Source organism: Hibiscus syriacus, unplaced genomic scaffold (genome assembly GCF_006381635.1).
Source record: "Hibiscus syriacus cultivar Baekdansim isolate YM2019G1 unplaced genomic scaffold, ASM638163v2 tig00116997_pilon, whole genome shotgun sequence".
NCBI classification, from domain to species: domain Eukaryota; kingdom Viridiplantae; phylum Streptophyta; class Magnoliopsida; order Malvales; family Malvaceae; genus Hibiscus; species Hibiscus syriacus.
The window spans coordinates 3605174-3622471 of NW_024063513.1; the positions used below are offsets into that span (position 1 = coordinate 3605174).

The 17298-nt window shown below is 32.1% G+C and overlaps 3 protein-coding genes across 3 annotated transcripts; 1 reads left to right on the top strand and 2 right to left on the bottom strand.

Annotated features, from left to right (window-relative positions):
* Window positions 1-252: 252 nt before the first annotated feature.
* Window positions 253-4660, top strand: LOC120193879 (tyrosine--tRNA ligase 1, cytoplasmic-like). The gene is made up of 10 exons (XM_039196303.1): window positions 253-460; window positions 554-701; window positions 1103-1389; window positions 1484-1580; window positions 2309-2414; window positions 2507-2589; window positions 2676-2821; window positions 3027-3132; window positions 4298-4357; window positions 4520-4660. Exons 1-10 carry the CDS (start codon window positions 360-362, stop codon window positions 4538-4540), a joined length of 1155 nt encoding a protein of 384 aa, XP_039052234.1. The 5' UTR covers window positions 253-359; the 3' UTR covers window positions 4541-4660.
* Window positions 4661-10889: 6229 nt separating this feature from the next.
* Window positions 10890-12886, bottom strand: LOC120194153 (U-box domain-containing protein 34-like). Its single transcript, XM_039196541.1, has 4 exons — window positions 12601-12886; window positions 12294-12395; window positions 11792-12214; window positions 10890-11704 (listed from the first exon to the last, which is right to left on the bottom strand). Exons 1-4 carry the CDS (start codon window positions 12856-12858, stop codon window positions 10988-10990), a joined length of 1500 nt encoding a protein of 499 aa, XP_039052472.1. The 5' UTR covers window positions 12859-12886; the 3' UTR covers window positions 10890-10987.
* A 483-nt stretch (window positions 12887-13369) lies between these two features.
* LOC120194325 lies at window positions 13370-14084 on the bottom strand. The gene is made up of 4 exons (XM_039196655.1): window positions 13866-14084; window positions 13680-13762; window positions 13457-13578; window positions 13370-13391 (listed from the first exon to the last, which is right to left on the bottom strand). Exons 1-4 carry the CDS (start codon window positions 14053-14055, stop codon window positions 13370-13372), a joined length of 417 nt encoding a protein of 138 aa, XP_039052586.1. The 5' UTR covers window positions 14056-14084.
* Window positions 14085-17298: the final 3214 nt, after the last annotated feature.

Genomic DNA, 17298 nt, shown 5'->3' on the forward strand with positions numbered 1-17298 from the left:
GAGGAATCGAGAGAATAATGAAATTATGAACCAAAATGTAAAACTGTTAAAATATTTAATTAGATTTTTTAATTTTTTGAGTTACTCAAAATTTCAATTTTTTTTACTTAAGATGAACTCAAAAACTGAATTGATAATTAAAATTAATAGAATAATTTAAAATAAAAAAAAATGTTCTAGAAATCGAGTTTACTCACCCCTGCTTTGAACGGGGTATCCTTAGGCCGCCGAATCGAAGGCTGAGATGTCACATGCGCTTAGCCAGAAAACATTCAAAAACACTAGGTTTTAGCAAATCTGGATTAGCTAAGTTTGTGCTGTAAACTCTTTGCCAGCGGCGCGCAATACACTCAGAACCGATGGCGGATCAATCACCTGCCGATCAGACCCCACCTTCCTCAGACACGCAATCACTCTCTGTCAGCTCTCAACCTCCCTCCTCTTCTTCTTCAGCTCCACAGTAAGTGATTTTCGTTTAAATTTCAGTTTTTTTTTTCAAATTTAGATAAAATCGAGTTCATTATATTCAATTATTTTGAAATCATGGTCTCAGGATGTGTTTAGAAGAAAGGTTTAAGATTATAAGAAGCGTAGGAGAAGAATGCATTCAAGAGGACGAGCTGTTAAACCTTCTCACTCACAAACCTGAACCCATTTGCTATGATGGCTTCGAGCCTTCTGGCAGAATGCACATTGCTCAGGTATTATTCTTTTTTAATTTTAAAGAGTCGTCTAAGTATTTTATTTCGCAAAATTTTCTGCTCTTATTTTATTGAATCATATCTAAATATAGAAATTGAATCTCAGAACTGAAACCAATGATTTATTGGATTTGATTTATACTGAAAAGTTAATATTGAATTTGTTTGTTTATTATTCCCACTCATTGAAAACTGAAACCAATGATTTATTGGATTTGATTTATACTGAAAAGTTAATATTGAATTTGTTTGTTTATTATTCCCACTCATTGAAACAAATTGAAATCTGGCAATTTAATATTTCTCTGATGATTTGTCTCCAAAGATTTAGCTTCTTTGTAGCGCTTTACTGATTTGATTGTTTATTAAAAATTGCTATATGTAATATTTGTGGAAAACAGGGAGTTGTGAAGGCAATAAATGTCTACAAACTAACCTCTGCTGGGTGTAGAGTGAAAATCTGGATTGCAGATTGGTTTGCACAGCTAAACAATAAAATGGGTGGTGACTTGAAGAAAATCAAAGTAGTTGGACAGTATTTGATTGAAATCTGGAAGGCAGTCGGCATGGACCTGAATGGAAAGGTTGAGTTCTTGTGGTCTTCAGATGAAATTAACTCCAGGGCATCAGAGTATTGGCCTCTGGTGATGGATATAGCTCGCAGAAACAAGCTTCCCAGGATAATGAGGTCTGTGTCTAATAAAGTATTTTTTGTCTGTTATTTCCTTATGTGTAGTAATTCATTTGTTGACTCTAAATATAAAATATTTGTTGTTTCATAGGTGTTGTCAAATTATGGGACGTAGTGAGCAAGATGAGTTGTCAGCTGCCCAAATTCTTTACCCATGCATGCAGTGTGCTGACATATTTTTCCTCAAGGTGATTGTGCTTTGGAATTTATCCTTTTTCTGCTTTATAGGCTTTTTTGAGAACTTTAGAACGATTTATTTACATGTAAATCTCAATGGAAGTGTTACTTGTGTTCCAAGTTATTCTTCAAATTACTCAATTCTTTATGATGACCTTGTTGAAAATAACATGGATTGGATTTGGAATGGAAAAAAAAGGGACTAGCTTGATCTGAATCTTACTGATAATCAGTATTTTATAAAGTATCTATCATGGCCCTCATGTCAACTGCTCATTTCAGATAGAAATTCCCCCCTGAAATTTGGAAAATTAACCAAATTTCTTATCACCACTGGATCTATACTTTGAAGGTGCGATTTTGAAACCAGCAATATAAAAGGGCTTAGAAAGTGTATTTGAACATCTATTCTTCTTTCTTTTTCTAATTCAGAAATTTCACTAGGACATCATTTGTCATCCTTTTGTTTGAGGAATTGTTTTTTTTTGTTTCTCTCAACATTATTCTTTTATTCATGTTGTTTCAATCATGTCGAAATAAAGAAAAAAATCAAATTCTGTTTGGAGTCGAGAACAATTGCTTTGGATCTCCTTCCATTTTGTCTGTAGTTTGTTCTGGATTATTTTTTACAAGCTGTAGCCTTACTTGTGTATATTCAATGTTTTCTTACAGGTTATAATGTTAATTTCAAACTTTTATTTGTCTAAAGCAATTGAAATTGCTTTTTTTTTTTGGACAGGCTGACATTTGCCAGCTAGGCATGGATCAAAGGAAGGTTAATGTGCTTGCAAGAGAGTACTGTGATGACATTAAGAGGAAAAACAAACCGATCATTTTGTCGCATCGTATTGTCTTACTTCAGTATATATAATATGGGTTTTTTTTTAATTTTCATTTCCCTTTAATATTAGTTGCTCTGGGTTTTCATGACGTGCAGATATGCTTCCTGGTCTCCAGCAAGGACAAGAGAAAATGTCCAAAAGTGATCCGTCGTCATCAATCTTCATGGAAGATGAGGAGGTAGTCAATCTTTGACCTGGGGGATTAACATATTTGTTGTCGAGTTGAGTCATGTGCCTAATACTTTCTTATGATTCTTGTCACAGGCAGAAGTGAATGTGAAAATTAAGAAGGCATACTGCCCCCCTAAAACTGTTGAGGGGAACCCATGTTTGGAATATATCAAGTATATCATATTCCCGTGGTTTAATGAGTTCAAGGTGGAGCGCAATGCAGACAATGGTGGTGACAAGTTAGTGGTTCAATACGTTCATTTTTATTTCGGCATAAGAATGGATTGGACATTTTGGAAATTAATGCTTATGCATTCACGCTGGAAGTTTCTGAACTCCTCTAGGATTTAACTCACTTTGTTTTTTTTAACAAGCCATTTATAGTCTGTCATTATCCCTTCGTTTTAGAATGGCATTGCACTAATTTGTCATCATTTCATTCAGGACTTATAAAAATTTTGAGGAGCTTGTTTCTGACTATGAGAGTGGGCAGTTACATCCTGGTGATTTGAAGCCTGCTCTTTCGAAAGCTTTAAACAAGATACTTCAGGCAAGCATGTGTTTCCTTTTACATTTTTTACCCTTCCTGTTAATTATTAGGTAATGCTTGAAGAAAGTAACCTAAACCCTCTGTCAAATTCTATCCTGTTGCAATTGAGTCCGTCGTTAGAAGACAACCAGTGTCCAAATCTTTTTGGTTAGAGACAACAAATATTGAGACCCACCTGATTAGCTGCACCAGGCCTTGTATGAGCTTTTATTATCTTACCTAAAATGGTGCTTAGGAGTACCGGGTGTGTCTTTGATCAAATGTGCATGACCCAAAAGTGCTTTGATTTGAGGTATTTCTGTTATAGATGCATGCCTTGACAACATTGTATTTAGCTTCTGGATTTGAATTTTCATTTTCCTATTTTTTTGCTACAATCCTGCATCGGTGGCAGCTAAAATTGTTGCCCAGGAAGGGTAGGTAAAGCATGCCATAAATTTTAGTTCTATATACCAAACAGAATATTGTTCGAAGTAATGGCTTGATGGACCTTGCATAGTCATTTAATTTACAATTTTTCAATTTATTTCCTTTTATTGTTCTGAAGTTGTATTCTTAGATAAAGGGATGCTAACCCTTTGGGTCTTTAATTTTTTTAATTATTTTAGCCTTGTACGGAAATAACATATCAATTTGAATTAATTATGAATATGTTAAGGTAAAAGAGTATGAAATATATTATGATTTTATTTGCTTGTAATGTTATGTTTGATATCATTAATTGTGAGTGTCTACTGCTATGCCAGCTTAAAAAAATTGTGAAAAGATGTTTATTAAACGAGAAAGGAAAATTCATACTCTGACTGATTATTCAACTGCGTGATGTGTCAGTCTGTGATAATGCTATTACTTCTTTCCCATTCTTCAGGCGTAAGGTTTGTGAATTACCTGAGAACAATGGAGCGTGAGAGAAATCCTTTTTTACTTGTCATTGTTGCTTTGTTTTAAAAGTGAAGTGTGATCAGGTGGTGTCGTTACGCGTTAGGAAGCATGATGCCAATGAGCTTGTCATGGCACTACGGGGTTTTGGGCTAAAATGTGTTGAAAATTTGGTTTATCATGTTGGGTTGATGATGCCGGTGCTGCAACTTACATTCAAAACCAAACACCTTATTTAGTTTAAATGGCCGTGCATCTAACTTTCTTACGAATCCTTTGTCTACAGCCGGTACGTGATCACTTCAACAATGATGCTAAGGCCAAGGACCTGCTCAAACGGGTTAAGGTATGGGTGCTTATTCCGTGGTTCCCCGCTTTTCGGTTATGATATCTTCATGAACCATGCTATGCTTAATCGCTTTGCCAATATTTTCAGCTAGTCGGACATCTTTCTTCATCGCTTACGGCTTATGAATCTTGACTTTTTAATATTTTTGATGTGACGCAGAGTTACCGTGTAACCAAGTGATCAAAGGAAGATGATTCTTAACTTCTGCTCCTCCGGATTGATCAGCATTTAGTAGTGTTACATTCAAATGGAAACTTGACCTTGCATGTTATATACTTGTTATACTCATTATTCTCAGCCAGAAGTTTATTTTGGGTTTCAAATTACTATTGCCCTTCATTGCAAGACTGGCTGCTGAACTCGGATCATGGTTTTTAAGAGGCATACTATCAACAATATAGTCGTGGTGAGCAGTTTCTTGAATACCATTGTAAGCTTCATTTATGAATGTTAATATACTAATAACAATCCGTCCCACCTTATTAATATTTATTAGGTATTTTTAATATTTTTTTATATAAATTATAGAACAGGAATTTATGAATACCTCAGATTGATTCTTAATAAGTTAGCATTTTACAAAATTTAAAAAATCTTTTCGTTTTCCCACATTGTTCTCAGTATTCATGTTGTACATCATACATGAGAGAAAATATTACCATTATGAGTTGTTAGGAGAATAAAAAATTGTAAAAAGATGATGATATTTCTTAATATTACCCATTCAATTGAGTGGCGCATCTAAGCAACATCTCCTTAAAATCTTGTTCATCACATGGGATTTGTAATCCTCCGTTCCCAAATCCAAATTACTCAGCTGCTTGATCCATCAGATCCCTAAATTCCGGCATCGCTAAACATCTAATCGGAATCACAAACCTACGGAGCTCCGGCCCTACGTAAACCGCTATGGAACCTTTCGGGATGTGGGCTGAACCCTTACTGCCTCCATCTGATAATTTTCTGTCCGTTAACAAGGATTCCTCTGACACCGGATCATAATTACTAGTCGGTAAAAATTTCAGGACTCGCTTATCAGACGCTAGTTGCAATCGCCGAAATAAATTCTTCGACAGTTGTTTGGTCATAATCCCAAGGAAGAAAAGAGGCGGGATTGAATTCAGGTTAGCTTCTTGATCAAAACCGAGGTGATTAATTTAATAATAATGATAATAATAAAAGACGAAAAATGAGTTTTCCTGATTGAAAGAAACTCTTCCTTCACAAGAGAGAGAGAGAAAGAAAGAGCTTCTTTATTTCAGGAATGGTTCAAGATTCATAAACTTACATGTAGAATCAGATATAAATATATGCATATGCATGCTAACATCGTATGCTCCTCCGACAAAATCTCATTCAAAATGCTATAAATTATATCTCCAAAAACAACTCAAACCATCCACCAGATCTTTATACACTGTGTTCCTAAACATCTCTTGGACTAATATTTTTAGATTTACTATTATAATCATATCTGTTATACGGATAAAATTAAAAAAAAAAAACTCTAGTAGATTATTAAAAATGTGTTTTTTTATGATACCTATATTTAATGGTTAACTTTTCTATAATTTTAATTTGTTTAATCAATCGATTATGCATATTTCGTGGTTTATCCATATAAATTATACACATTAAATTTTAAATAAAATTAATAAAATGGGGACTGATCCTTTTATAATAGTGTAGAACTACACTCTTCGTCAGATTAATATTTTAATTATTCACCCATTTAATTTATTAATATAATTATATCTCTATTATATTAATCGAGAATAAAGTCTTTACTGTGTTTCAAAATGAAAAGAATAATAAACTCTTTAGTAATATATTTAATGATTAATTTTTGAGTAAATATGCAAATGATCTCTGACTATATGATCCTACTTTATTAAGTCTCTCGACTATTAAAAGTTATAAAATAGTCATCCGACTATAGAATGTTACTTTGTTATGTCCCTCGGCTATTAAAAATTATAAAGTAGTCACTCGACTATTCATTATGTTCCTAACTCATCATTTTCCATTAAAATTTGATGGTTGTTTAAGCTGGATGCTAACACGATGATTAAGATATGATAGGTCGTTCGAAATTTTGAGATAAGATTTTGCCATATCACAATCAACAGGTTAACGTTCAACTCAAAATTTCATATATTTTTAAACGGGAAAGGATGAGTTGGGAAATAATGAATAACTAGTTGACCATTTTGTAACTTTTAATAGTTGAAGGACTTAATAAAGTAATATCCTATAGTCGGGGACAATTTGTTGAGTCCCTCGACTATTAAAAGTTATAAAATGATCAACCGACTATTCGTTATATTCCAAATTCGTCATTTCCCGTTAAAAAATATATGAAATTTTGAGTCCCGAGGACAATTTATAAGTTTTATAGTCCCAACAAGTAATATTCGAAACTTTTAATAATTGAGGGACTTAATAAAGTAGTATCCTATAATCGGGGACGATTTATGTATTTTACCCTAATTTTTTATATAAAATTAAATGTTAAATATTTTCAATTTAATTAAAGATTGGCATAAATGTTGTATGTGAATCGGATAAAAAATTCAATTATTAGTCGGATTGTTTAAATATTAACCAAAAAAATTAGGATAAGATACACGTTTAGTATCTAAATTATAGTTTTTGGCTCTTTTAGTACTTAAACTTTTAGTTTTTTCAAAATCATACCTAAAATTTAGTTTTTATTTCATTTTAGTACACATCATTAAAAATTTTAGTTTTATGTTTTATTTTAGTAACCCTTTCAAAATTTAAAATTAAGTTTTGAAAAAATGGAAGTTTAGGTACTAAACATGTTAAATTTTTAACAGTGAGATACTAAAATGAAATGAAAACTAAGCGTAAGGTATGGTTTTGAAAAAAATGAAAATTAAAGTGCTAGATGCATGATTTACCCAAAAAATATTACCATATAAAAATTACACTAATATAAGTAGATTCCTATCCTAATAATATATACATCTTTGTTCAAATAATTTTGATGTCACTATCTAAGTTGATATATTTCATATATTATAATATCAAAAAAATCCATAAACAATACAAAATTAATCTTACATAATTTTTTATAATATGAAATAATTATAAAATAATATATATTCGTACGCAATTAAAATGTGTGCAAACTGAATCACATCCAGCTATTTATTCATCCTGCTGTTCTGCTGAGGCTTTCCAGTCGGTTATCAACACTTGAACCGATTTCTCAGTCCAGTGAAGTAGTCCCATTCCAGAAGACACTGACAAAGCTGTAAATTCCTTAAACAAGAAGGTTGAGTAAACAATACAACTTATGGTAGTCTGATTCTTTATTAGTGGCAGGATTGGTAGCAGTACTAACGGAAGACCAAATCTGAGCAATACCCTAAAAAAACACAGGTGATGACATTGACAGTAGGCAACTCCAATTGAGAAGGTCTCCAAATATCCACAACCGCTAACCTGTTGTTGACACCGTCCACCCTTGATCAACAGCTTGTCTGGTGACTGGAGTTGGACGACTTTGAAGATCCTCCATGACTTTGACTGCAGTTTCTTGGGCATCGAGGCCTGGGTTTGGTAATGGGATATTAGTTTCTGGGTCGTCGGGATTTTCCTCTGCTTTGTTGTTGATGGCTGTGTCGCTAATTTTCTGAGCAACAGCTGTTGGAGTCGCAGGTTGTTCCATTTTCTTACAATACTGGTGAAATTGAAAAATCCTACGATTCTGAGGTTTTTTGAAGACTAGGAGGAGAAAACGAGGCAGATAGGAGAACTGGAGATATAAATTCCGTGGGGTTTAACCTTTTCTTCGGTTTTGATTATTTAATTATTTTTATTTCAAAATTACAATTAACTTTTAGTTTTGGTTTTATTTTAATTACTTGTTAAAAATTTAACGGTTTTATTGTCACGTTACCATAAAATAATGTCATCATTGAAATATAAAAAAAAATGTAATATCAACAATTTTATTAACTTTTAACAGTGGGTGACCAAAATAAATCAAAACTAAATTAGGAATGACTTTAAAACAAAAAATAGTTAGGTAATCAAAATGGAACAAAAGTGATACTTTGGATACTAAATGTGTAATTTACCCTTTTAATAATGAGAAAGACTAATTTTTTTAAGGGTAAACATAGGCCTGTAAATGAACTAAACGTTCAGCGAACCGTTCGTGAACCTTGCGGCGGGAAGTTCGTTTATGTGCGTTTATTTATTAAATGAACGAACTTGAACAATATTTTTTGTTCGTTTAATTAAATGAACGAACATGAACATAGGTCTCGTTCGTTCATTTACGTTCGTGAACGTTCGATTATGTTCGTTCGGTATGTTTGTTTATGTTCGTTCGATTATGTTCGTTTATGTTCATTTATATTTAACTCAATCTTCTTAAATCAATTTTGGTGACCAATTTGTAAGTACCTTAAAAATATTAATTAATCTGATATTCTGATGACCAACTCCATAATTAACCCAATTTTTGGAGATTAAATCCAATATGTTAACCTGTGAGGCACATCGCACCTATATTCATTTCCCCTTTTTTCCCCAAACCCTAGTGTTCACTAGAGAGTGGAGACGATCGCTGAAAGCTTCAAAACAAGTTATATTATAGTGCATATGAAGTTTTACAGGTCTGTTTTCATCTCTTTCTGTTTATTTGACTTCATAGTTGATATGTAAAGTATTGCAGGTATCTTCACATCTAAAACTCAAAAAACATCATCTTTCTAGAAATAGATGGGAAGATAAGGTAACAATCGGAAGTATATGAGCATCAATAAAGAGAAAAATATATAGAATTTGCCAGAAAACAAAACAAAGATTTCTATGCAATTTCTGAAAAGAGTGTAATAGCGAAAAATGATTGTTCATATGTAATCATGGACCACTAAGATAAATGTTATAGCGTTAAATTAAAGTTGTGTGAATAATTTAATATCTTTAAAAGATCGATCAAATATTTGATATCTTCAAACATTTCATCAATAAAACTCTTACGCTATTTATCACTGTAGATTTGGTTATTTGCATTGTCGACTATTTTTCATGAAAGAACAATGGAAGGTAGGGTCTCCAACGTTTATGTTCGTTTATGTTCGTGTTCATTTATGTTCGTGTTCGTTTATGTTCGTGTTCGTTTATTTATTAATGAACGAACATGAACATATTATATTCCTTAATAAACGAACATGAACAAAAAAATTTTGTTCGTTTATGTTCGTGTTCGTTTATGTTCGTCTATTTATTAAATGAACGAACATGAACATACCTCCGTTCGTGTGCGTTCGGTTCGTTTACAGGCCTAGGTAAACATGGGGAGACTGGATTTTGTAGAGTAAACTACATGGGTAATCACTAAATTATGGCAAAAAACCACCTTAACCATCGATATTTTATTTTAATCAAACAGACCATTTAACTATTTAAATTATTCATTCAAGCCACTCTCCGTTAATTTTTAATGATGGTGACATGTCAGTTAATACAATTGGTATAATTAGGTCCTTAATACTTACATATTCTATCAATTTACTCCTAATTTTAATTTAGTTTAAAAATTAACCTCCAATCCATAGCTGCCAGTCAACAATTGGATAAATTTATCCAATTGAAATATTAAAATTAATTAAAAATAATTCTCCAATCAACTGGTGACACATGTCACTTGAAAATGTGTCACAATAATATGTTGACATGTGGCACCCCGGGTTGGAGGTTAATTTTTTAAATTAAATTAAAATTAGGACTAAATTGATAGAATGGATAAGTAATAATGACCAAATGTATAATTAGGCCAATTGTATTAACTAACACGTCCCAATCACTGTTAAAAATTAACAGAGAGTAGCTTGAATGAACTATTTAAATAATTGGGTGGTCTGTTTGATCAAAACGAAATATCGGTAATCAAAGTGATTTTTTTCCATACTTAAGCTGTAACTAGTGTAGTTTACCCTTTTCTTTTTACTATTGTCTTGAAGGATATTCTTTTAGTGGTCGCACCAAATTTTAAAATACCTAAAATCAAATTTTGATTTGAAGATTTTATTATTATTAGGAGAAATATTTTGTACGAACCAAGCTGCTCCGGTGTAAGTAAGGGATTTGTTATTATTCTTTTCAGATTCAAGCACCATGTATATAAAGATGATGAGTATTTATTGTCAAATATTTAAATATTTTAAATAAATACTACTTTATATTAAACTCACAGTTACTAAAAATATATTTTTAAAACTAATTCAAGCCAAACAAACTTTAAAATCTTTGTATAAAACTAAACCGATTTCAAAAAGAACAACATAATTTAAATTAATATAATTTAATATTAATACTTTGATTTAAGGTAAAACAAAGAAGGTGGAAAGTATTAGTATGGAACAAAGAATTGAATATTACTCTCTCTACTTCCCAAAGATTTCGAAGTAGGGAGAGGGGACATACAATACGTTAAGAATGAAATAATTTGAATTAAGAGAGTCAGTTTGTTAAAGAATTACTAGAACTAGTATATTTTAGTTATCCTTAGGCTTGTTCCCTTTTATCCAGAATTTCAAAACCTCGCGTGTGATAAAAGAAGCTTTGGCTAAGGGTAGGTGAAGGTCACTAGTTTCCAGCAAACATGGTAGGGGACATATTCTCCTCGGCAATCGCTCTGAGTCGATTCAGTTCTGGTAACACTTCCTTGTCGAGATCCGGCCTTTCTCGCCGTCTCAGTTCCGCACATCGAAGTGCCAGTTTGGCCATTGCCATGGTCTCTTCAGCTGGCCAGTCGGTCACTGCAGGGTCCAGCATCTCTTCGAACGTGCCTCTCTCCATGGCTTGCCCCACGTAGTGAGCCAACCCCATTGGTGGCCTTGCTGTTAGGAGTTGAAGAAGTATGATCCCTAAGGAATATACATCTGATTTCGTCCCCAGCGCACCGGTTTGTTGATACTCCGGGTCGATGTAGCAAAATGTTCCAGCCGCCGACGTTATGCAGCATTGTGTCGCGTTCTCCGCAACGGCAGGTACAAGCTTGGCCAAACCAACATCACTGATCTTGCTAACGTAGTTGTGGTCTAGCAATATGTTGGCAGGCTTTATGTCACGGTGAACAATTGGTTCTGGTTTTGTTTGATGGAGAAAAAGTAGGCCAGTTGCAATATCTGCAGCGATTCGGAACCTGAGTTGCCAAGACAGTACTGGGTTGTTTCCTTTCCTAAATAGACAATCATCTAAGCTTCCCCTAGCCATGTATTCATACACTAGAATCCCGTACTCTGGGCAGGCTCCTAGAAGAAGTACCATGTTAGGATGCCGTATGCAGCTCAGTACTTCAATCTGCAAAACAATCATCAACAGCATGATGTTCGAATAATTTAATGTCTTTAAAGAATCTCTTAATCAATTATATTATCAGCTTTTTACCTCTTGCAGGAACTGTAATCTCCCTTGAGCAGCATCGGGACGCAAAACCTTAACTGCAACTTGTGTATGATCAAGGTAACACTTGAAGACAGGACCATAACCTCCTTCTCCGATTTTTTGAGAGGGGGCAAAATTATCTGTTGCTTTTTCAATTTCCTCAATGGTGTATATCCTGTATTTGATGTTACCATTGGATAGAGTCTCCAACAACCTCTTCATTTCCTCTGATTCTTTTAGAGCTCCCCTTCCTGAACTCATTGACATTCGCTTCGATTCTATCCGTTTCTGTACTGCTTCAGCTGCTTCCATGACTGCTTTGCACCTGGCTCTCTCTTTCTCTACAGCTGACATTGCACCTTCCTCGGCTCGTTGTGCCTCTTCCAATCTTTGTCCTTGATTGTTGGCGTGTTTTAACTCCATTGCCTGAGGTTATTAAGTCTCTACAATTCAGAAAATTTAACTCGGCCGGAGGGTTAACAGATGACATGCTTGATGCTTGTACCTGTTGTTTTGCTGAAATTGCTTCTCTGCAGGCATTACCATATAATTCCATTGTTTGCTTCAATTCTTGCCTTAGCCTCCTCATTTCAGCTTCAACTTCATCCTGTTCGGTTTTAGATAAAACAAGTGGAAAATCGATTTTGACCAGCCATGAGCGGTATGAACTTGTTGAGAGTACTCGGACTAAAACAAACACAGTTCTGTTTCTAATATGCATTTTCAATATGTTCTATGATAGGAGATGAGTAGAACCTGCAGGAGGCTATTTTAAAGCTAATCTTCTATAGCAAACATACTGATTAACATACCAGACACTGCGATGAACAAGATGTTCTTCCACTGTCGCACCACGGTGGCGAGAAATCAAGTTGCGAATTATGGTCACTCCACCTCAATCCTGAACGCACTGATCCCACGCTATCTGTGCAGTTGGATAAGCGCATATTTCGACTAGAGTCAATGAACGAATCAAAGAACAAAGAAGAGTTACGATCAGTGCTTGTTCTGTCCGAGCTGACAAACGATATATCGGTATCTAAGTCTGATAAATCCTCGAATGCTCTCATGAGACTGGCTCTTGTAGGAGGATTTAGTGACCTGATTTTATAAAGATGATGGTTAGTTCATTTTCATCCCATTTCCTGGCTACAACAATCCAAGTTTTTTTGCTTAACAGGATTATTTATTAAGACTTGCCTGGGATCGCTGCGGATTGAATCATTATGCCTGGACCCTAACCTAACTTCTACTGCATGGTCAAGATACAAATATTGCATTTTCAGTTAGTCTAGATGTAGATGGAAACTAAATTGAAAGGACATTAGTGTATAAGGAAACAAACCTCCTTTTCCTGGACCAGGAGTACTCAGGGAGGGCTTACTAGAAAAGGTAGGTGTAGTCGGTTTCTTAATTTGATCAAGTAACGGGGAGGCGAATGGAGGTGAACGAATGGCGTTTTTTACCGATGACACCTTTCCTTTTGAAAATGACATAGACAGTGCAGAAGTCCGGTACACCTTTTGTTACAGAGCTTGGTATGTCGGCCCTGAATTTTCTACATGACATGCCATCATTCTTTTAAATTTTAAGCATACAAAAGCTGCATTTACACCAGATTTTAATGTTTGTTTCGACATTTCAGGCACATTTGTTGCTATTAAATACCTCATAAATCCGCCTCGAGATGGGGCACCAAGAACCAGTTTCCCAATTGCAGCGTAAGAAACATATTCTGTCAATGCTTTAACAACATCCGAATCTTCGAGTACGATATCAATCGAATGTATCTGTTGTAAAAGGACAACAAAAACAGGAGACAAGCTCAAATCAAATTAAACACCACAACGTTAAAAAATGTCGAAGACAAGCATTCGATTCATAAGCTTACATCTTTTCTAGTACAGAAACAATGGAAGGTGAGGAACAAGTCCTTGGCTAGCTTGTCCTTGTTCAACGAGTCGCCACCATTACCTGCACCAGAATAAACTTAATAAAAACAGAACAGAGCATGCAGGTAATCAACCAAGCTAAAATTTAGGGTCTCGATACATATATACATATAAAAGAAAATTACTTGCTCCATTTGGTTGTTTATTATTAACAACATGGATAAGAACAACATTTTGGCTTTTGGAAAGAAGATGCTCAACAGCCCATCTGAAAGCATGCTGGCTCCCTTTGTCCTTATCAATGGCTACCGCTACAAGCCCTCTGCCTCCACCTTTCTTCATAGATGTACTTGTAGGTCCCTTCGGATGCCACATTTTGCTGTCGTTATTTCTTATGACTCTCCTCTCAAAGAACTATTAAGAATAAACAATATTAGTCACTCTGATTCATGAAAAAAAGACGATTCAAGTTCCTGCTGAGAAAAACTATCAGATGAATCATCGTTTGATATAATGAGTGAGAAAAAAAAGGGGACAGTTACCGAGTTTGAGAGGAGACGAACACCTTCCCTCGTCTATTTCCTCCTAATCTCTACGCAGCAGGCATCGAAATTCGGATTTGACCTGCACTGCCTTTTATCGTCTCCCTTTTAACAACTTGATCGTTCTGGTTTCTTGTCTATTTTTGTTGTCAAATGCATTCCGCAAAATTTGAGTATTTGACCGATATTTGTGCTCCTGTAACTAACAATTTTCCTTGAAGGGGAAAAAAAAAACTAAAACTGGATGCCTATATTTATTCTCCCTGCTTCTCTCTCTTTTTCCCCCATGGGTGTATATTATATTATAGGCAAAATGACGTTACCTGTACTAACAGAAATATAAATGAGATAACGGCCGGTAATTACAACGTATACAGACTGTGTAAAAACAGGGGTAAAGTTCGAGGAGGATCAAGTTGCAAATATAGAAATATTTTTTTTAGAGTGGACACACATATTAATTATTGAATTTTTTAGAGTATACACAAATTAAATTTTAAGATAAACACTAGTAGTAAGTGGATAATTAATATAAATAAATTCAAATTTTAAAGTGAACATGTTTTATATCCGCCACCAAGAACGACCTAACTTAAGATTAAAAAACAATAGAAATTGGTGCAACTGAAAATGTGATAAAAAAATAACATTTTAAATTACACACAATCTAAAATATTCATAACATTTTCGATTGAATCTAAAATGTTACATTTTTATAACATTTTCGATTGATAACTAAAAATATTATCTTTTTCGTAATATTTTAGGTTCAACCAAGATATTAAAAAAATAATAATATTTTATGTGGCGTCCAACCTAACTATTATACTTTTATCAATTTTTTATTACGTCCACTTTTGCTTTTTTTTTTAATCTTGAATTAGATTGTTGAGCCACAAACTACTAATAAAAATTGATGTTTAACTATCACATCAGATTATATTTCCTATTAGCTTAAGAGTCCTTTTGGTAATAATGTTTAAAAACACTTTTGGTTAAAAAAGTTTATTTTGAGCTTAAAATAAATACCAAACAAGTAAAAAATAAAATAAATACGGTAAAAACAATGGTTCCAAACCAACTGAAAAAATTAAGATTTATAGTTTTTTTCATTTTCAATTATATTTGGAATCAAATTTATAATTTTATCCTTATCAATGCATGCACTCCACTCATTTGTCCTGGAAAAGAACTTTGAAATTCAATTTCAGTTGTTAATTGTATCTTTTAAAAAATAATTTATTTTAATTACTTAAAAGTAAATAAATTTATGATTTATATACTAAAATATTAATATTGAGTTGTTATAAAATATATTTTTATTTGTATTTTTAGATTTTGTTATAATTTAAATTGATATATTATATATATAATAATAATCTATTTTAAATTTATTTATAATACATATCTTTTATTATTTATTGAACTTAAAATGATAAATATATCACTTAAATTACTTTATTTTAAATTTTAAATCAATGATTGTGGTTAAATTGAAATAATTAAAATACTATTTTAAATTTACAATATTAAACAATATTGACAATATATTTCTCTTAATAAATTATTTCATATATAAAATATTACTAATGAATTATCTTAAAATATCTTTTTATATTTTTGTTATAGTTTAGTTGACGTATTTTATATATTATAGTATTAATAAATATAAATATAATTTAAATGTTATAACATAATATTTAAAATGAACATTATTTTTTCAAAATAATTTTTTAAAAATAATCTCAAACAATTAAATTTAAAATGCACTTTTGAAAAATTAATTTTAAAAATTCTTTTCTAACACATTTTTAAAAATCACTTTTTAAAAGTCGATGGCAAACTCCCTTAAATTTATATATTTTAATATTATTTAAAGCTTAGAGTGAATGGTCTTTCCCTTTAAATAACTTTCAATGCACTTAGAAAATTTTAAAAAAAATAATTTTATAATTAATAATTAATACTATATAATAATCATACATCCGATATATAAACTTATATTTAATGAAATAAAGTGTCGGGTCTTTTAAGCTAAATTAGATATATATATTTTTAAGCGATATATAAATTATCTAATAATTAATGATGTGTAATATCTATTCAAAAGACTCACAACATATTTGATAATAAGTGTTTAAATACCTCTAACATTTGATGTATTCGAACCTAAGACTTTCCTCTAAAGATAATAACTATCCCTTTAACTACTGAAGTAGATTAATTCGTGCAACGACATTAGATATTCAAATCGTGGTGTTGTGAACAGAGTAATTTGGATTGGTATGATTGTCTCTATAATTGACATATAAAATATCTAATATAAATTAATTAAGCACCAACGATTGTCATGATATTTAAACGTTCATTGTCAAATGATTGAAAGTCTTTAGAACAAATACTATCACTTGTAATCACCTAAGATTAAAAAAATTAGACTAATTAATTTTATTACTGTTTTTATAAATTTGTACATTGATATATATTTATGTAGATATATATTTGTACAATATGATTTAATGTATTGTAATTTTGTTCTTTTATAATTTATCATTTTTAGTGGAATTTATTTATCATTGAATATGGTGACTTAATAATTTTTAATTTATATTTTTATGTAGATATATATTTCATTTTTATTCACCAATCATTTATCTATTTTTATCTATAACAATTACCTATATATATATATATATATCACAATTATGCATATAATTTTTTTATAATACGAATGATTATAAGGTAATATTTGTTTATATTCTTTTTTAGTCATTAATAATGCATGTTGCACCATGAAGATGTAACTACCTGAACCTAAGATATCTAGGAATAACAACACACATTTAACTATTGAAATTATTAAATCAGTTAAAAATTATTTTTACATGCAAATAAAAGCATTTAGTTTTATTAAAAATGAAAAGACCAATATTATAATGACGGTTTATAATAAGTGTAAACTAAACATATAATTACTACATTTTTATAATAAGGATATGAAACTAGTCACTTAAAGTCACATAAGAACTGTATAAGAAAAATGTTAAAAACTCAAACAAAATAAACATGAGAATAT

Bases quoted from the DNA above. Each gene is read 5' to 3' on its own strand.
- LOC120193879 (XM_039196303.1), top strand. From the start codon at position 360: ATGGCGGATCAATCACCTGCCGATCAGACCCCACCTTCCTCAGACACG. The intron at 2,590-2,675 runs GTAGTCAATCTT...TTCTTGTCACAG, and splicing joins TCTTCATGGAAGATGAGGAG to GCAGAAGTGAATGTGAAAAT. The intron at 4,358-4,519 runs GTATGGGTGCTT...GATGTGACGCAG, and splicing joins ACCTGCTCAAACGGGTTAAG to AGTTACCGTGTAACCAAGTG.
- LOC120194153 (XM_039196541.1), bottom strand. From the start codon at position 12,858: ATGAGAGCATTCGAGGATTTATCAGACTTAGATACCGATATATCGTTT. The intron at 12,396-12,600 runs GTATGTTAATCA...AAAACCGAACAG, and splicing joins CTTGTTCATCGCAGTGTCTG to GATGAAGTTGAAGCTGAAAT. The intron at 12,215-12,293 runs GTACAAGCATCA...TAATAACCTCAG, and splicing joins CAATTTCAGCAAAACAACAG to GCAATGGAGTTAAAACACGC.
- LOC120194325 (XM_039196655.1), bottom strand. From the start codon at position 14,055: ATGTGGCATCCGAAGGGACCTACAAGTACATCTATGAAGAAAGGTGGA. The intron at 13,579-13,679 runs GTAAGCTTATGA...CTTTTACAACAG, and splicing joins GTTTCTGTACTAGAAAAGAT to ATACATTCGATTGATATCGT. The intron at 13,392-13,456 runs GTATTTAATAGC...GTGTAAATGCAG, and splicing joins TCTCGAGGCGGATTTATGAG to CTTTTGTATGCTTAAAATTT.